The sequence below is a fragment of the Periophthalmus magnuspinnatus genome, chromosome 24 (genome assembly GCF_009829125.3).
Source record: "Periophthalmus magnuspinnatus isolate fPerMag1 chromosome 24, fPerMag1.2.pri, whole genome shotgun sequence".
NCBI classification, from domain to species: domain Eukaryota; kingdom Metazoa; phylum Chordata; class Actinopteri; order Gobiiformes; family Gobiidae; genus Periophthalmus; species Periophthalmus magnuspinnatus.
This window is the reverse complement of record NC_047149.1, coordinates 22510932-22532217: the sequence shown is the minus strand read 5'-3', so window position 1 is coordinate 22532217 and position 21286 is coordinate 22510932. Positions and strand designations below refer to the sequence as shown.

The 21286-nt window shown below is 35.3% G+C and overlaps 1 protein-coding gene across 2 annotated transcripts in view; it reads left to right on the top strand.

The window, feature by feature from the left end:
- Positions 1-21286, top strand: part of phip (pleckstrin homology domain interacting protein) — an 88678-nt gene that overhangs the window by 39100 nt on the left and 28292 nt on the right. For both annotated transcript variants that reach the window (XM_033990749.2, XM_033990748.2), the window contains exons 14-23: positions 204-360; positions 1641-1775; positions 5223-5351; positions 8729-8954; positions 10264-10443; positions 11338-11521; positions 16638-16740; positions 18034-18165; positions 18918-19015; positions 20761-20968. In XM_033990749.2, coding sequence (XP_033846640.1) covers positions 204-360; positions 1641-1775; positions 5223-5351; positions 8729-8954; positions 10264-10443; positions 11338-11521; positions 16638-16740; positions 18034-18165; positions 18918-19015; positions 20761-20968 — 1552 coding nt within the window. The remainder of the gene's footprint in view (positions 1-203; positions 361-1640; positions 1776-5222; positions 5352-8728; positions 8955-10263; positions 10444-11337; positions 11522-16637; positions 16741-18033; positions 18166-18917; positions 19016-20760; positions 20969-21286) is intronic.

The window sequence follows — 21286 nt, the reverse complement described above, 5'->3', positions numbered from 1 at the left end:
AAAATTTTCACACTCAAAACAGCTATTTATCTATTTTATTGTAGATCTCACATATCAGTTTGAATTTTGTTATGATACGGCAAAAAACAAATCATTTTCTAACCCAAATCAGAGGTGACATTTGTGCTAAAATAAATCATTAAAAGTAAATTAACCAAAATATGCTCTCAAATTCATTTTCATTTTGTTTGTTTTTTTTCCAGGAAATACAACCCGCCTCCGCTCGAGGATAAAGTTACCAAATTAAAGGTTACCATGGTAGCCTGGGATCGTCATGACAGCACCGTAATCACCGCCGCCAATAACCTGACGCTCAAAGTGTGGAACTCCACCAACGGAAACCTGGTGCACATTCTCATGGTAGGAAGGATTTACTTTATACACAGTAAAATGCACAATTTAATGCTTTTTAATTATTGTAACATCAGTACATTTCATGACAATATTTCAAAAGATAATGAGAAATTTATTATAGTGATGATAAAGTTAAAATGCTGTGACATGGGATGTGTTTCTGAAGTACTTTGACAAACAGGTGAATATATAAGTACAGAGTATGTTACATGAACCCTGCCCCCTTCCTCTTTTATTTTTATTTCTTCATTTTTTTATGTATTAATTAATTTTAATATATGTCTTGTCTTATTTACATATTTGCTTTGTATATTTATTATTATTATTTATTTATTTATTTATTTATTTATTTATTTTCACTTTACCTATTAAAAACTTTAATAAATTTTTTTTAAAAATGAGTATAGAGTATGTTACCTGAACCCTACCACCTCCCTCCTTTATTTTTATTTATTTATTTTGTCTATTGTCTTATTTATGAATTTAATTTGTATATTATTTTTTATTTTTTTATTTTATTTTCTTTTTTCATGTATTTATTTTACTTTACCTATTAAAAACTTGAATTTAAAAAATAAATAAATAAAATGTTCAGTCATAATATTTTCAATAGTAGTTATAAAGCAATATTGCAAATAACCATATTGTTTTAGTACATTTTAGCATATTTTTATATTTAGAAACATGTTTCCTTCTCAGTTTGGTTGTTTTTTTTGCCCTGAAACTCTCGTCTTAATCCAAGGTCCTTGTTTAGTTGTTGCTAACATTGATTAGTTAGTGTTTTTTCTGCATGGTCACATTTTTATACAGCACTTTTCCATTTTCAAAGCTCCTTACATCAAGGAACCACTCACCCAGTCACACAAACACATCGACTCTGATTCACTTTCTATTGAAAAACTATCGGCCTTTTCTTTGTAACTGCTGCCACAATGGTCATTTTGATCTTAAATGTTCGTATTAACCCGCTCTATATGATTCTGGTGTTTTTATTTCACTATTTTGTCCTTAAATCAAGATATGAACATTAATAACAGACAAATCGGGCGCCTTCTTTCCCCTAGCCTTAGCAACAGGTTTGATTGACAGCGTTGCTAAGGGCCTGCTCCCTGCTAAACATCCTCACTCCGGATTGGCTCTTTGGTTACGAGATTTGAACTACCAACATTTTGATCAGTTGACGTCTAATTATACTTAAAAATATATATTGCAACAAACCAACAAGTATATTTCTGTAGTAGCTCTTTCTAACCTTTAGTATTTCTCTTGTGATATTTTGTTCGAAGGGTCACGAAGACGAGGTGTTTGTCCTTGAGCCACACCCGTTTGATCCCAGAATCCTTTTCTCCGCGGGACACGACGGGAACTGCATCGTGTGGGACCTGGCCCGGGGAGTAAAGATCCGCTCGTACTTCAACATGGTGAGTTCACAGTGATCTCTGCGCTGGGTTTTGTTCACGTACTATAAATTATACATTTATTTAAGTTTAAGTTCTTCGACTCAACAGACCAAATTTTACACTCATCGTTTTACATTTCCAAACATGAGCGCACAACCTTTTGTATCTCACGTTTCTCGTCTCCACGGAAACGCATATTAAAAGTCCAGGTTGTCCGTTTTTTGGCTTTTGTTTTGGAGCGTTACGTGGCAGCGAGCGCAGTGCTAATTAACAATGCAAAAGGTGTAGCTCTTCTTGAAGTGAAGAAAGAGAATTCCGCCTGAAACGGTGAGATGGTCTAGGAACGAAAAAGAAGCTGCGACACCCACGTACGCCATAATTGACTTTCCTCCATCACTTTGAACCCTCCTTTTGTGAGCGATTGTGCCTATATTTCATCATTTGTACCGCAGTGAGTGGGGAATTGTATAACAGAAACAGATATCGTTCTCTTTGTCTCTTGTTGTCTTTGTGTGTACTTCCTTTTTCCTTTTAACGCCTTCTTTTCATTAGCTTTTCATTAACACGCAATCTATTTACAGAACACGTACGTTACAGTTAAAATAAAGAAGAAAAATAGAGTAAACAGCTTTACACATTCATCACTTCCTCCGGGTTCAACTCGTATTTTGAGCTTTTGTTAAAATGTTAAACGTGTCAGTGATTTAGTTCCTTGTTCTAGAAAAGGCGTTCATTTATTTATGACGTTTTCCTTCACAGACGTTGTTAAAATGTTACGTTTAAAGGTCCTATATTACGCAAAACTGACTCTCGTGAGCGTTAAGTCGTGTTATAATGCTGTTACGTCATCAAAATCATACTGGAGTTGTGTTTTGTTTCATTCACACATGTTCGAGTAACGCTGAATTATTCGTGTGTCTACATCTCCAAAGCTCAAAACGCTCTGTTCCACCTTGTGATGTCATGAAGTGGTAGTTTTCAAGAGCTACCTTTTAACGTTTAGCTCAGTAGAAATGCAAATTCCAGTGCTAGAATGATCCAAAAATGATTCTAGCGAAGCTGTGTGGAGTTTAAAAACACAGTGGAGCACTTCCTGTATCACCACATGATGACGTCACAACTTGGAACAGAGTGTTTTCAGTTTGAGAGAAGAACTCAGTCTAAATATGCAGGATTTGTGTGTTAAACATGTGTGAATGAAACAAAACACAACTCATATGGGGTGTTTAAATACATTGTGAAGATATAAAGACTAGAGCTGTACGGAAGCCCAACTGTTTCAAATCATTAGTGACATTTTTACATTTAATTGTATCAAAAACAGTGATTAGTTTTTGTCATATTGCGTATCCAAAGTAAGAGCCTACAAATGTTAGCATAGAGACTAATTGGGGACACCTAAGCCTTTATGAATTTATGAAGTTATTCTTTATTTTTCTGAACAGACTTTGTTTTAAGACTAATTTAAAAGTCGAGGTAACTGTTTTGGCCTTGAATTTGACTGGTTTTATCCAATTTTGTACATGTAAAGAAGCTGCGCGGTGTAATTTGACAAGTATTGTAAAAGGGTCAGTGTTAGCGTCACTACTTCCTGTCCAATTATATCTGTGGTTTTTGCAGAGTCACGGTAAAATGAATAAATATTTAAAGATCAGGAGGCTGTGGACAGGGAGCAGCAGATGGATATCACGGACAACATGTTAAAAAATACACAAATAAAATAAATATTTCACTGGAGGACACAAGAGAGGCATAATAAATATTAAAACAACAGAGCAAACTAAAGTATTCCACCTATAAAGATAATTGGGTAGTCTATATTTAAATTAATTTGAATTTGAATAGGTTGTGTATATTATTATTTATTCATCATCATGAATTTATTATTATTTATTTGCTTATTATTATCTATTTATTAATTTATTTTACTATTTATTTATTATCTGTTTATTTATTATTATCTATTTATTTATTATTATCTACTTATTTATTATTATCTACTTATTTATTGATTTTTATTGTCTACTTATTTATTTATTAATTATTATTTATGTATTTATTATTATTTATTTATATATTTATTTATTATTATTTATTTATGTATTATTATTATTTTATTTTTGCGTGTTTTCTGATTATAATACAAGTTACATTTATCTTTGACACAGTGAGGTAGCTAGTATGCCGCTGTACGTAGATCCTGTTGCGTTTAGGTTTGTTATTTCTGTTCAAATAATAGATTTCCGTTAAAGGTTCACATTTTAAACACATCCAGAAGAACTGGAAAAAAGATAAATCCTTTTCAGAACATATTTGTGCAGCTCTGAATTACAGGGTTGGCAGTTTTTACGCAGAATAAGACGAAGATTCCGTTGTTTGTGGAGGAAATTATGGTACTTCAGTCACTTTTAGCAGCTTATAGTGTTCATTCAAATTTCAGTTGTGATTAATCTCGCAGCTCTCGTAGACGCTTAGTATCTGATTTTGTGAAAAGTTTGAGAACATCGACGGCAAAATATTAGTTCAAAATACTGGGTTTCAGTGTAGACCTGTCACGATAACACATTTTGAAGCACGATATATCGAAATATTGTGAAAAACGGTAAATTTGAAACTACTTTACACAATGGCACAATGCATCCTTATTCTTGTTCTTCTTGTTCTTGCTCTTGTTATACTTGTTTTTCTTCTTCTTCTTCTTCTTGCTCTTGTTCTTCTTGTTCTTCCTCTTCTTGTTATTCTTCTTGTTCTTGTTATTCTTGTTCTTGCTCTTGTTCTTCGTTTTCTTCTTGTTCTTCTTTTTGTTCTTCTTGTTCTTATTCTTGTTCTTCTTTTTGTTCTTCTTGTTCTTCTTTTTGTTCTTCTTGTTCTTCTTCGGAGCATTTTGAGCTTGGAGATGGAGTCAGATTAATAATAAAGTGTGAATGAAACAAAACACAACTCCAGGTCTGTTTTTGATGAGGAAACAACATTATAACACGACTTAAAGCTCAAAAGAGTCAATTCTGGACAGTATAGAACTTTTAAACTACATCTGTTATATAAAGGTTCACACGTGTTTATAATTGTGTTCTGTGTATCCATATCCACATGTCTTCTCCGTGTTTTTTCTCCATGTTTTTCTGCATACTCACATCTTCTCCGTTTTTTCCATACCCACATGTCTTCTCCATGTTTTTTCTCCATACCCACACGTCTTCTCCATGTTTTTTCTCCATACCCACACGTCTTCTCCATGTTTTTCTCCATACCCACATGTCTTCTCTGTGTTTTTTCTCCATACCCACATGTCTTCTCCATGTTTTCTCCATACCCACATGTCTTCTCCATGTTTTTCTCCATACCCACATGTCTTCTTCGTGTTTTTTCTCCATACCCACATGTCTTCTCCATGTTTTTCTCCATACCCACATGTCTTCTTCGTGTTTTTTCTCCATACCCACACGTCTTCTCTCTGTGTTTGTGCAGATTGAAGGACAGGGCCACGGAGCACTCTTCGACTGTAAGTGTAGTCCAGATGGGCAGCACTTCGCCGCCACCGACTCACACGGACACCTGCTCATGTTCGGCTTCGGCTCCAGCAGCAAATACGACAAGGTGAAGCAGATGTCAATGTCTATAATAACAATAAAAAACAACATGGCCGCAGTGTCGTGTAGTTGGGGTCAGACATGGGACGATATTGAAATTTGGTGTCTTGATTATCATGGTTAAAATAGTTGCGATTAACGATTATATCATGACAATTATGGTAAAAATCAAAAGTAAAAACTGTCAAGTGGACAAAAAGTTGTAAGAGTGAAGACGTTTCGCTGCTCATCCAAGTCGCTTCTTTAGTTCAGGAGTGAAAAAGCGAAAAAGAAACTGAAGAAGCAGCGAAACGTCTTCACTCCTACAACTTTTTGTCCAGTTGACAGATTTTACTTTTACTTTTATTATGGATCAGACCCGGATGACTGAGGGATTACACAGACATGGTAGTTATGGTTTGTTCTGGATATTAATAATTACGATTTTAATATTATGATTAGGTTCCATATTTAAACAGCTTTTATTTATTTATTGAATTATTTTTTCATTAATTTAGTTATTTATTTTTCTTTCTTTCTCTATTTTTCTTTCTTTCTTTATTTTTCTTTCTTTCTTTATTTTTATTTTTTTATTTATATATATTTTTTTTATTCATTTATTTATTTGTATTTATTTATTTTAATTTTTTTATTCATTTATTTATTTTTTTATTCATTTATTTATTTTTATTTTTTTTATTTGTTTTTCTTTATTTATTTCGAGCACATGTATCAGTTACACTTAATGCACATTCCACAGATTTATTCTTTGTATAAGCTCGAAAAGGAGTGGAAAGACGTTTTTAGTTTTGTACTTTGTTATAAATGAAAACAACATTGATCTAGAGCAGATCATCAGGGAGAAGTATTTTTTTTCTGCACATTCTGGAGACTCAATGATGATTTTCTTTGTTGCCGATTTTCTCGATTATATAAAAAGTCCCCACAGTTGATTTTCCTCATTTGCTTTCACTGCCCTTGGTATCGCCAAAAAAAAAAAAAAAAAAAAAAAAAGTTCCATGAAATCAAGTTTGAAATTTTCGTATCATGACATCACTGTGTATCAGTATTTTATTTATTTGTTTATTTTTTAAATTTTGTTTGTTTTTCTTTCTTTTGGGGAATTTCTAGAAACTAATGCAATCATAATTCAGTTTTTACTCTGCACTTTTCTCTTTTAATGTAAAGAATATCATGATTACCGTAAATTTCGGACTACAGAGCGCACCTGAATAAAAGCCGCACCAGCTAAATTTGAAGAGAAAATCAATTTTGTACATATATAAGCCGCACCTGAATAAAAGCCGCAGGTTTTCATATTGTAACATGAGATATTTACACAGAAAGACGGTGCACTGACACGCTTTTTTTTAAACTGTGCCTGAAAATTGGAACCAACACGACAACAACACGGGATGAACACATCTGCAGGTTTAGAAAATAAAACTGCACCAAAACGGAAAATCTGCTTTTATTTCCTCTGAAAACTTTTGTCGTCTTTTGTCGATTCATTGATGTCGAGCTTACGTGCAGTGGCTCTATTTCAGGGGTCGGCAACCCGCGGCTCCGGAGCCGTATGCGCCTCTTTCAGCCTTATACTGCGGCTCTGCGTGGCTGAAGTGTATTTTATTTGTGTTAGCTCTTTTTTGTTGTAGTTTAAATTGGAAGATTATTATGATCTTAAAATAAAATTATATTTTCTTATTTTTCGTTGCTCAAAATAAGCGTCACACTCGCGGAACAATGTTCAAAACAAACACCGCTCACGTCACACAGACACAGACACAGCTCACAGTCCTGCGTAAAGAGCCCTGATTTTCAGACGCTGTGCGCACAGGGGTCAGGAGCAACTTTCGCCCGTCCCTAATGACACACTAATAAGCTCGTCCGTAGATGTATCATGAAAATCCTGCTGGAAATCGCCACAGAAATCTATTTGATGTTGTAGCAAGTTTATTATCTGCTCTTGTCTCTGCGATGACGTATCACGTATAACACATCAGACACGACGCACAAAACTAGAGCCACAAGCGAGTGAAAATGAGCCAAAACAAAAGTCTTTGGGGAGCTTTTAACAAAGGGGAAAAGGACAACTGAGGAGCCAGAAGAGGAGACTACGACCTCCAAGAAAAAGAAAGATAAATTTAACAGACAATGTCTACTTAAAATCTGGGTTTGTCGCTGCAGGTGACTCTCACGCACAGTCCGCTCTGCGTAACATGCGGGAAAAGCAAATAAGGCAATGAAACCTTCAAAACTGCTTTGGCACATGGAGAATAAGCACCTGGGATTAAACGATACGCCTTTAGAGTTTTTTTTTTTTTTTTGAAAGAAACTGCGGAGCAGAGTAGACATAATCACATAATCAGCGCAGGGCTCCCTCTGATGCAGCGGTTTGGTGAGTTGTATTTTTTTAATGCACTTAAGTTGTTTTTGCCATATTTATCTGCCACGTGTAGAAGGCTTGTCCGTGAAAATAAAACCCAGGGGCCGTTATCTAGTAAAAAATCCATAAATAAGCCGCACTGCTGTACAAGCCGCAGGGTTCAAAGCGTGGAAAAAAAGTAGCGGCTTATAATCCGAAATTTACGGTATATAAAAACTGCCACGAACGATTATGGTCAACACTTCGTTTATCACAATAAATTATATTATTGTTTGTCGTCCCATCCCTAGTTGGAATTAGGAAAGTAAAAATAACTCATTCTTAGGAAAGCAAGACAAGACCGGTTTATTTTTATAGCACAATTTGTACACAAAGTTATTCAAAGTGATTTACAGAATAAGAAGGACATTAAAATCACACAAATCAAAACAAAAATAATCACAAATAATCATCATAAAATTAATTTTAAAAGAGAAAAGTGCAGAATAAAAATTGAATTATGGCTGTATTACTTTCTAAGAATTCCCCCAAATTTTATTATTATTATTATATATTTTTTTTAAATAATAAAATAAAATAAAACTCACATTACTAATACACAGTGATGTCATGATACACATTTTTTATTTTATTTTATGTTATTTATTTATTTATTTTGTAGGGTAGTGAATGCAAATGATAACGAAAATCAATTTAAAAACTGATTAATGGTTTTGGGACAGAATCTGATTTCTACTTTTGTAATGATTTTTTTTTTTTTTTTTTTTTTTTAAGATTTTAAAACAAAATTACTTGCTCATAAAATAATATTGTAACATCCTGGTGTACGGAAACAAGCCTAATTTCTTCTGGTTATTTATTTTCTGAACACAAGGCTACAGTATTATTCATCTTAACTGAGTAGTTGATAAAAACATCACACTTTCATAATCATAATCATCTTTCTCAGCGATTATTAAAAACAAACTGTAACTGAGTAAGTTTAACCCAGTCTTACCCGAGTCTTTTTGCGTTTTCAGATCGCAGACCAGATGTTCTTCCACACCGACTACCGGCCGCTGATCCGAGACGCCAATAACTACGTCCTGGATGAGCAGACGCAGCAGGCCCCTCACCTCATGCCCCCGCCCTTCCTCGTGGATGTAGACGGGAACCCTCACCCGCCCCGTTACCAGAGGCTTGTCCCGGGACGAGAGGGATGCAGAGAAGAGCAGCTCATACCACAGATGGGGGTCACGTCCTCAGGTACTGGAGACGGGGTTGACGTGGTTGTAATTTTGACCACATTATTAAGTATTTATGAATGATTTATAATACTAATGTCAGAACGGCTGGTCTTGACTGTTTAACTGTGTTGATTTTTCTTGATTAATGTGAAAAAAATATTAAAATGTAGTTATTTTCAAAAGGAGAGCTTTCACAAAAAATGTCTAGTTTATATTATATTTTATTCAAACTTTCTATTAAGGTTCTTTATATGATTTATTTAGAAAAAAAAGGTTTATCCTAGTTAATATATCTGGTTAAGTCAAAATGAGACCTCTGTGTATTGTCTGCGTCGAATTATTAAACGGTTTATGATTCAAGGACCAGGAAGAGTGTTGTTAGCATGCCGAGTGTTACTAGGGTGTTAAGTGTGAAGTCACTTGCAAGTACAAGGTGCATCATGATTGAAAACTATGAACGTGTTTTAGGGCTGGGAGATAAATAAATAAAAAATAAATAAATACATAAATAAATAAAAATAAATCAGTAAAATAAATAAATAAAAATAACAAATACATTTAATAAAATAAAATAAATAAAAATAACAAATAAATTTAATAAAATAAATAAATACAAATAACAAATAACTGTAATAAAATAAAATAAATAAAAATGACAAATAAATTTAATAAAATAAATAAATAAAAATAACAAATAAATTTAATAAAATAAATACAAATAACAAATAAATTTAATAAAATAAATAAATACAAATAACAAATAAATTTAATAAAATAAATAAATACAAATAATAAATAAATACAAATAACAAATAAATACATAAATAAAATTAATAAATACATAAAAAATAAATTAATAAAAAATAAAATCTAAATTGTTTGGCACACACTGAGCGATTACCATTTTATTAGATTTTAGTCAGAGCTGGACTGCTAGTCTTTCAAACAGGAGAAGCTCTTTACAGTTTCTTTAATAATAGGATATGATAAGACTGAAAATGTTCACTGTCTTCAATTACTTTTTATAGATAGAGATAGATATATAACATTAATTGCATAATAATCCTGCTTTGTTAGTAAGAAATCAGGAGTAAATGTCATAATAATCCTTGTTTTCATTGCAAAAGGCGAAGTTTAAATCTGTCAACTGGACAAATCGTTGTAGGAGTGAAGACGTTTCGCTGCTCGTCCAAGCCGCTTCTTCTTCAGTTCTGGACATGTTTACAGTTTACTCTTTTAGTGTTGACACATCTCATGTTAAACAGGATAGCTACACTGTATGAAACACAACATTAAAACTTAAAATAAACCTGACGTCTGTTGATCAGGGTTGAACCAGGTGGTGAGTGAACAGGCTGTGGACGGGCCCAGTCCTCTAGATACAATGATCCAGAGGCTGCAGCAGGAGCAGGACCAAAGACGAGGAACCAACGACTCTGTGAACTCTGCAGCTTCTACTTCTGCAAACACGACCCCCGCCGCCGCCGTCAGCACCAGGTCGAACAGAGGTACGCTCCAGTTTGATTGTACTGAGTGTTTCTCTCCAAACTTCACCCCTATTTCACGCTACACACCAAAATTTACGCAAGGCAGTTCACGTACGTTTGCTTGTATAACACAATTCACGCAAAAGCAAGTCGTTAAGTACTTTACCGATTAAGAAAGGCATTAAAATCACAATACAAACAAACAAAAATGTAAATAATCATCATAAAAATACACTTAAGTTTAGCTGTGGCTCTTAAACGTGCACCGTGTATTTATTTATTCATTAATTTTACTACGTTTTGATGCTTCGTCTCCTTGAAAATGTTATTGCTTTGCTCTAGCATTTAATTCATTACAGATCTGTACAAAGCTCAAAAATACCTTGAAAAAACATGTATTCTTTCTTTTTTCCCCCCAATTTTTATTTTATTTTGGGACGAACACATAGTACAAGCACATTCCTTCCAGTTCAGATATTACATGAAACAGCGTTATTATTCAAAGTACTACTTACTTATACTTAAAAGTACTTTTCATAAATACACCATGTTCTTTTAGTCCCATCCCATTTTATTGTATTAAAAAAAGTAAAAAGTAAAAACAAAACTATTTACAAGAACCGGGGGAGATAATTCTTCACTGGAAATGGAGAAGTTGAAAAAACATGTATTCTTTTTATAAACAGGATCGCCTCTCCACAGATCTGAGCTGTGACTTGGCTCGGTGACATAGATAACTTTAATTAATGCCATACTGCAGTAGTAACTTCTCCATGGAAACAAAACAAGCAGATAGCATTTAGATAAATTAATGTAAATTTTTATCGCTCCCAAGATGTTTCGACTCTCGTTTTCGCTTCTCGATCTTTAATTTTTGACCAGATTATTTAAATTCTGCGTTCTCCCCTCCCCCAGGCTCCGTTGGTTCCCCCACAGAGGTACACTCCCCTCCAAACGTGGGTCTCCGTCGCAGCGGGCAGATCGAGGGCGTGCGGCAGATGCACAGTAACGCCCCCCGCAGCCAGATGGCGACAGAAGGAGACCTGGTCGCCTGGAGTCGTAGAGTCCTGGTGCCCGAGCTCGAGCACGCCACTGTCAGGTAGAGTCATGGATCTATTAAAACACATGTCAAACTCAAGGTCCGGGGGCCAAATGCCGCCCGCCACGTCATTTTATGTGGCCCGCGAGAAGGTAAATTAAGACTTGACTGTCATTTTAAATATAAGTCTGTGCTGCTTTAATGTGCGCACTGACAATAAACTAATGAAATATTCCCAACAAGTGACACTGAGAAATATTTGCAAATAATCATCCCAAATTGTTCAGGAAGAGGAAAATTGACAACGTGGAAGGAAGTTTCAAGAAAGGTGCTAAAGGTGAATACAAGTTTGTGCTTTAAGGAGAAAATCTGTATGTTTTTTGTTTTAAGAGGCAGGATCGGTACAATCTACATCAACATTTTGACACCAAACACGGAGCTAAGTATGAAAAAGTTAGACTGCAAGAAAAACAACAAATTGTCCAATAATTAAAAGGCTATAAACGGCTGTTTTTGAAGCAGAGCTGAAGGTTCTGACCAGATACACTTTTAAAAATGTCAGTTTATCAGTGAAATTCAGATACACAGAGACGTAATATTTGCAACTTGAATAAGTAATAAATACAGAAACAGTTATTTAACAAGTTTTAAATTAGATACATTTATTTTACATGACATTTGTTTACATTTAGTGACATTTATCCTGCCACACAGTCACATCTGGCCCCTGATGGTGGCCATTTTGCTGATGTGGCCCTTGGTGAAAATGAGTTTGACGCCTCTGTATTAAAACAACTGGGGGGTATTGTTGCTTATAGTTGGGTCTCGTTGGACTAGTGGCCACTCATTGGTACTACAACGAAAAAATCCCTATTGCCCAGAAAGTGATTTCACAAAGGTCAAATTCTGTGGCGGTTTTTACCTTTTTCAGGTCATGAACTTTTTCTTAGCTCAAAATCCATCTGTTGTCTTAAAAAAACATTTGTTAATCGCTTCGGCTGCGTTCTATGTCCACTCTAGCTAAACTCAAGCACTGATTGGTTAGCGCGGTCACGTGGTACGACATGAACGAGCGTGTGAGCGATGTGAACGAGCCAAACCGTCGAGAATGAGCCACAGGTTTAGAAGATTGTGCAGAAGCTCCTGGAAGCATAAACATTATACTTGGAGTTGTGTTTTGTTTCATTCACACATGTTTAAATGCACAAACCCTGCATATTTAGGCTAGTTACTGCTTCTCTCGAACAGAAAACACTCTGTTCCACCTTGTGATGTCATCATGTGGTAATACAGGAAGTGCTCCATTGTGTTTTTAGACTTCATACACCTTCACTAGAATCATTTGGATGATTTCAGCTCTGGAATGGCCTGTCTCTACGGCAAAAAGATATTAAAAAAAGTAGCTGTTAACTTGAAAACTACCACTTCATGACATCACAAGGTGGAACAGAGCGTTTTGAGCTTTAGAGATATAGACAGACTAATGATAAAGTGTTACTCAAACATGTGTGAATGAAACAAAACACAACTCCAGGTCTGTTTTTGATGAGGAAACAGCTTTATAACATGGTTTAAAAGCTCAAAAGAGTCAGTTTTGCTTAATACAGGACCTTTAAATACTAATTAATACTAAAACCTGTTTAACCCACTGGTGCATAGCGGTCACTGCAGTGGACAGTTACTAAAACATAACTTTCTCTTTAATGCATTGGTTTATGTGGTGGAGCTGCATATCAGCCTCTAGAGTGCTCTCTGCTGCCACACTCCATTGAGGTCAATTCAGTGGTCAGTCAGTGTAACTGCAAGTAAATTTCCACTGATTGGTTTTCTTATGCAGGCCTAAACATTGCAGTTAACTCATTTTTACAGGTAGTTCACAGTGTTGTTTCATGTCCTGAGAAGAATAAAAACAGTTCAGAAAAAAATCTTGACCAAGGCTTTCATAATTCATGCATCAGAGGGTTAAAAAAAAAAGACCGTCTAATGGAAAGGAGCGTTTTTAATCATCATTATGGCATTGAAATTGGTTTTAAGTATCAAGTTTAGTATGAAAATGTTGGTATCGTGTCAACATTTGTCCTAAGTCCGGTAAAACAGTAAGAATTCATTTAGACAAAAACATATCCTACATAAAATATGACAACAGACACATCACATCTGAGGCGTTACAGAGAAAACCGACGTTATTTTCAGCAAAACAGCGAACAGATTTAAAAGAGGAAGAAGTTAAAATCGACTCTAATGCTAAATTTGTGCAAAGAAGTAAACTGTTAGAGATGAAATCCTGCAAACACTAAATGTGCGTTCACACTTGTCTTGGTTTGAGCTCAGTTTAGTTCTACATAGTCCTGGTTTGGTCCAGTTCTAGTCCTGGTTTAGTCCTTTTCTGATCCATATTTTGTCCCTGAACGCACCCTATGAATTCTCTGAAGTTTTTAGAGCATCATTTTCTATTTAAAACAAAAAAAAACACCTATATTTTCATAAAAATATCTAAAAAGTAAATCCACAAGCGTTAAATCTGATCATTTACAACTTAGAACTCGTGATATCGCAACTACATCTCCGTTTTGATGAACACACTCCATAATTTCCCTGAAGTTTTAGTGCATTATTTTCAATTTAAAACAAAAAAAACTCTATATTTTCATTAAAAAAATATCTAAAACGTAAACCCACAAGCGTAAAATCTGATCATTTACACCCTGGAACTCGTGATTTTGCTACTAAATTATCATCTTAATCATTTTCATTTCATCTGTTCACCGTCTGTGTTAAATACGATCAGCCAATAGAATATTTTGACCTCGTTTACCAATAGTACTACTTGATATTTGAAGTACTCCTGATTATATTGTAGTGTCCGGTGTAAGAAAAGACACCGAATCTCTTCTGGTTGTTTATTTTGTGAACACAAGTGCGACTGTAGGCTGCAGCCCACGCCAAAACGAGAGCAGAAACAACTCACAAGAGCCGATCTCCCAAAACAGACCAGGAACTGACACGTCAACTCGTCGGCACGGCAACCAAATGTCACATCATAGACTGTTTATAGAAACGGGCGTCGCTAACCTGCTAGCCGCCGCGTGCTTCAAATAGGAAGTGATCACGGGCGCACTTCCGGCTCCGTCCACTCTGGCTCCAATTCACTTTACATTGGAAAACCGTCGCTGTCAGACTCGTCGTTTTGGTCTTAAAATGTTCGTTTTAACCCGCTCTCCGTGATCCTCGTGTTTTTATTTCGCTCTCGTGTCCGTAAATCAAGATATGAACGTTAATAACAGACAAATCAGGCGCCTTCTTTCCCCAAACCTGTTGCTCCCACGAGCCTTAGCAACAGGTTTGATTGACAGCGTTGCTAAACCAGCGTTGTGGGCGTTACCTTCAACAACCTCGCTCCTGATTGGCTCTTCGGTTGTACTGCAAATATTCGATTTTGATAGTAACTTGGCGTGTTTCATTCTGTTTTTATTGCAGTACAGAACTTTAACCGTGTGGTCTGATTTAGAAAAGTGAAAACTGAGATTATCCCGGTGTAGTTTTCTTAAAGTATTTTCAGTATTTTTATAGTGAAAGGTCGAGGGTGAGAATGGAAGATGTATTTCAATACTACTACTATTACTACTTTTACTACTACTTCAGCTGTTAGGCTTTGATTTTTTTTGGCTTAAAAGAAAGTTACAATTTATTAAGATGTTATATTTTGTAATGTAAAGTATGAACCCAGGCTCCAACTACTTCTACGAGTACTACTATTAGTACGACTACTACTACGACTACTTTTATGACTACTGTTATGACTACTACTACTACTACTGCTACTGCTACTACTACTACTACTACTACTACTACTACTACTACTACTACTACTACTACTACTACTACTACTACTACTACTACTAACACTACTACCACTACTATTACTAAAGAAAGTGAGAAAGCAAGAAATAAAATGGAGGAGACAGAAAGAAAGAAAGAAAGAAAGGGAAAGAAAGGAAAAGAAAAAAGAAAGAAAAGAGAATGGAGGAGATGGCAAGAAAAAAGAGAGAATGAAAAGAAGAGGATTGAGGAGATAGAAAGAAAGAAAAAGAGAAAAAGAAAAAGAGAATGGAAGAGACGGAAAGAAAGATAGAATGGAGGAGACAGAAAGAAAGAAAGAAAGAAAGAATGGAGGAGACAGAAAGAAAGAAAGAAAGAAGGAAGGAAAGAAAGAAAGAATGGAGGAGATGGAAAGAAAAAGAAAGAAGGAGAATGGAGAAAGAAAAAGGGAAAGAACGAAAAAGAAAGAAAAAGAGAATGGAGGAGATGGAAAGAAAGAGAATAGAGGAGATGGAAAGAAAGAAAGAGAATGAAAAGATGACAATGGAGGAGATGGAAAAAAGAAAGGGAAAAAGAAAAAGAAAAGAGAATGAAAAGAAGAGTGGAGGAGACAGAAAGAAAGAAAAAGAAGGAAAGAGAATGGAGGAGACAGAAAGAAAGAAAGAAAGAGAAAGAATGGAGGAGAAAGAAAGAAAGAATGGAGGAGACGGAAAGAAAGAAAGGGAAAGAAAGAAAAAGAAAGAAAGAAAAGAGAATGGAGGAGACGGAAAGAAAGAAAGAAAAGAGAATGGAGGAGATGGAAAGAAAGAAAGAGAAAGAAAGAAGACACACGCAGGTTTCTTTTCCAGTCATAAAATTAGTTGAGAGAGTGATCTTTTTTTTTCTGTCATATTTTTTGGGTCAGAAACTGGTTTTGTCACGTGCACAGCACTGACCTTTGACCTCAGCAGGTCAGAGTTCACCTTAACTTCTCTAAACTTCACGTATAATGAAAACTCTAAACTAAACACAATGTAACACAACACATATAAGATCAATCCAGTATTTCCTCTTTCTCTGCGTCGCTGAGCATCTCTCCATCTCCGCACTCGTCTTTTCTCCGCTCTAACCCCTCCTCTGTTCTTCACCGAGGAGAGGGTGGAGGAGACAGAAAGAAAGAAAGAGAATGGAAAGAAAGAAAAAGAAAGAAAGAAAAGAGAATGGAGGAGATGGAAAGAAAGAAAAAGAGAAAAAGAAAGAAAGAGAGTGGAGGAGACAGAAAGAGAGAGAAAGAATGTAAGAGCACTGGTCTTTTCTAACTCCTCTGTTCTGACATGATCGTGCATTAATCCTCTGAACATGTTTCCTCCTTGTGCAGGCGGCAGGTGAACTGGAGGGAGGCCAAAGGAGACGAGGAGATCAATATCTATCAGTCGGAACGAAGGAGACGAACTGTCCATTCAGGCCCCAAAGAAAACAAAGTAAGTCACTCAAACTCGGGCCTGGGAGACGCTGAGCAAATCCACAGAGCGAAGGTTTTGGCCAGAAAAATCTGCAGGAAAAAACTCATGACTCAACCTTTTCATAACTTTGAAAAGAAGCAGTTTTTTTTTCCACATTCGCTGATGATTCACTTTGTAAAACGAACAGATCTACCATTTTGTTCTGCTTATATAGACACAAATATATTCGTTTTTAAAGAGTTCGTTTGTTGTTAAGTTGTTTCTGCGTCACAAACAAACCTGGAGTTGTGAGTGTTTTTTATATTATATTGGATTTCAGCTCTGGAATTTCCAATTTCTACTGAAGTAAAATGTTCAAACTGCTCGTAAAAGTATTTGTGCGACTGTATATATATATATATATATATATATATATATATATATATATATATATATATATATATATATATATATATATATATATATATATATATATATATATATAATTGTTGTTTCTCATTTTGTTTTTACTCAGGACAAATGTTGCTCATAGTTTTTGTTTTATCAAAATGATTAAAACGTCCACATATGATAATTATTTGTTTTTACTCTCATCAGGTCCAAGAGAGAAAGAAAGAAAAGAGAGAGAAAGAGGGAAAAAAGAAAGAAAAGACAGAGGGAAAGAGAAAGAAAGAGAGAAAGAAATAAAAGAGGGAAAGAAAGAAAGAAAAGACAGAGAGAATGAGAAAGAAAGAAAAAAGAGAAAGAGGGAAAGAAAGAAAGAAAGAAAGAAAAGAGAGAAAGAAAGAAAGAGGGAAAGAGAGAGAGAAAGAAAGAGAGCGAGAGGAACAAAGAAAGAAAGAGAGGGATAGAAAGAAAAAAAGAGGGAAAGAAAGAAAGAGGGAAAGAAAGAAAAGAGAGAGAGAAAGAAAGGGAAAGAAAGAAAAGAGATAGAGAGAAAGAGAAAGAAAGAGGGAAAGAAAGAGAGTGAGAGAGGGAAGGAAAGAAAGAGGGAAAGAAAAAAAAAAGAAGAAAGAGCGGAAATGGAAGCTGTTAACTTGAAAACCGCCACTTGATGACATCACAAAGTGGAACAGAGCATTTTGATCTTTTGAGATGTGACAGACTAATAACACAGAATAATTCAAACATGTGAATGAAAAACACAACTCCAGGTCTGTTTTTGTCGAGGAAACAACTTTATAACACGACTCAAAACTCACAACTGCATAATAAAAGTCTCTTCTCTACTTCACTGTGTAAAGTCTGATACGTCTAATTAAATCTACAAGAAAAAAAAAAGTATAAATTAAATATAAATACTACGCGCAGGTCCACGCTCCTCCTGAGTGCGTGCCCGACGAGGGGAGGCGGAGTCAGGGTAACCACGGATACCAAACGCGCGCGGCGATGGAGGAGACGAGTCGACAGAGCGCCAACGACGATGAGGACAGCGCCTCAGAGGTACACACTTTATACTCTGCTCCTCCGTGTGAGTATTTGGTACAACTGTCGTGGTACTCGCTGGATTTACTTCAAAAGTGACACACGGATCAATATATTTTTATACTTTTTATCTTTTGTGTACTTTTTTGTAACTTGTGTGGCTCATTACAGATTAGGGTTGACAAAAGTATCAAAAATCAGATACTAGATACTCATTTGAGCAAGTAAAGAGTGTTTTTATTATTATAAGTGAGTCTATTCCTGAGTTAGTATCTGTAGTACTGTACTGCAAATATTCGATTTTGATACTAACTTGGCGTGTTTCATTCTGTTTTTATTGCAGTACAGAACTTTAACCGTGTGGTCTGATTTAGAAAAGTGAAAACTAAGAAAACTACACCAGGATAATCTCGAAAGTATTTTCAGTATTTTTTATAATGGAAGATGTATTTTAGTCAGTTAATACAATGTAAAGTATGAATTCAGACTACTACTACTACTACTGCTAATGCTACTACTATTACTACTTCAACTATTATGTTTTGATTAGATTTTGGATTAAAACAATGTTATATTTTATTAATAAGATGTTTGTGATGTAAAGTATGAATCCAGGCTCCTACCACTACTACAACTAAGACGACTACTACTACTACTACCACTACTACTACTACTACTTCTATTACTACTACCACTAACAGTATGTCTACCATTATGTTTAGATATTTTTGTCTTAAATAATATAATATTTTGTTAATAATGTGTTTCAGGCTGAGGCTGACGTGCGTCAGGTGAACGGTCAGTCCTCAGACGACGAGAAGGAAGAAGAGACGAAGGAGGCGTGGCCTGATGACCACAGCAGCTCCAGGTACAAATGTACTACACACATGTACTACATGTACTACACACATGTACTATACACATGTACTACATGTACTACACACATGTACTACATGTACTACACACATGTACTATAGACATGTACTACACACATGTACTACACACATGTACTATAGACATGTACTATAGGCATGTACTACATGTACTATAGGCATGTACTACATGTACTATAGGCATGTACTACATGTACTACACACATGTACTACACACATGTACTACACACATGTACTATAGGCATGTACTACATGTACTACACACATGTACTACACACATGTACTATACACATGTACTACATGTACTACACACATGTACTATGGACATGTACTATAGGCATGTACTACATGTACTACACACATGTACTACACACATGTACTATAGGCATGTACTACATGTACTACACACATGTACTACACACATGTACTATAGACATGTACTACACACATGTACTATAGACATATACTACACAAATATACTACACACATGTACTATAGACATGTACTACACACATGTACTATAGACATATACTACACAAATATACTACACACATGTACTATAGACATGTACTACACACATGTACTATAGACATGTACTACACACATGTACTATAGACATATACTACACAAATATACTACACACATGTACTATAGACATGTACTACACACATGTACTATAGACATATACAACATACATATACTATACACATATACTTTATACACATGTACTTTTTACATAAACTAACAACCAGTGATCAGTTAAAGGTGCACTATGTAACTTTTCTGTTGAGGTCCGTGACTTTTCTGACCTTTGTCTCCATGTAGATTATCACTTTTCCTGCAGTGTTCCTCAGTATGTCATTAAATATATGTATTTTACTCAAATATCAGCAGTGGTTGAAGAGTACTGAAAACTTATACTCGAGTAAACATGACTACAAATATACTCAGTTACACAAGTACTGGTGGAAAATTTTACTTTAAGGTTCTATGTTACGCAAAACTAACTCTTGTGAGGTTTAAGTCGTGTTATAATGTTATTTCTTCATCAAAAAACACATAAAAAACATATTAGTCTGTACATCTCCAAACCTCAAAACGCTCTGTTCCACCTTGTGATGTCATCAAGTGGTCGTTTCCAAGTTAACATCTACGTTTTACTTTAAGTTCAGTAGAGATTAGCAATTCCAGGGCTGAAATTATCCAAATGATTCTAGTAATGAAGGTGTATGGAGTTTAAAAACACAGTGGAGCACTTCCTGTATCACCACATGATGACATCACAAGGTGGAACAGAGTGTTTTCCGTGTGAAAGAAGAACTCTAGAAGCTTAAAGATGTATGTTTTGATGACGAAACAACATAATACACCAGAAAACAGTGTAATATGGGCTCTTTTAGAAGTATTTGTCATGCGTACTATAATTTTACTTAAAGTACTAGTTACTTTTTGTACAAAACTTGACTAATTAAAGCGATTAAAACTGAAGTAAAGTTTTTTTTTTAAGTCATAATCTGAATATTCTTGGAGTTTTGACCATTTATAGCAGGCGACGCAGTGTCTTTTTATGTCTTTTTGTCGGTTTAGAAAGTAGCAGATACATTTAATGCCATACTGTAAAACATTCCAGGCAAAAAAAAAAACACTAACATCTCCATGGAGACGAGCGGTAAAGCTGCACAGCGCACTTTTAATAGACACTTTACCCTGTTTTCTTCAGCGAATGCTCCAGCGATTACTCCGACTGGACGGCAGACGCGGGGATCAACCTCGAACCTCCCAAAAAGAGCGTCAAAGTGAAGAAGAAGAACTCCGAGGAGGACCGGGAGAAGAAGAAAGAGGAGAGGAAGAAAGAGAAGAAGAAAGAGAAGGCAGACAAAGACGGCACTTTACCAAAGAAAAGCAAACCCCCCAAGGAGAAGACCAAGGTCTGACGCACAAAATGGCTGTTCTCTGAGAGCGAGGGGAAGGGTTTAGTGTGGAGAGAGTAGCACAGTGTTATAAACGTGTTGTGTAAGAGGAAAAAAAACACAAAACTGCAGTACTTTTTTGATAAATCCAGGCTTATAGACAAAGAAACTAGTACTAATCGTGGTATTTCGCACATATATTTCTTTATTTATACAGGAGAACCCGATCTAGCCTCTCTTTTTCATAGTCGCCCTGTTTAAAATTGAGAAAAACGAACAAAACAACAAGTATTTAAGTCTATAAAACGTTAAAAACAGGTGCAGTTGTGCGTTTAA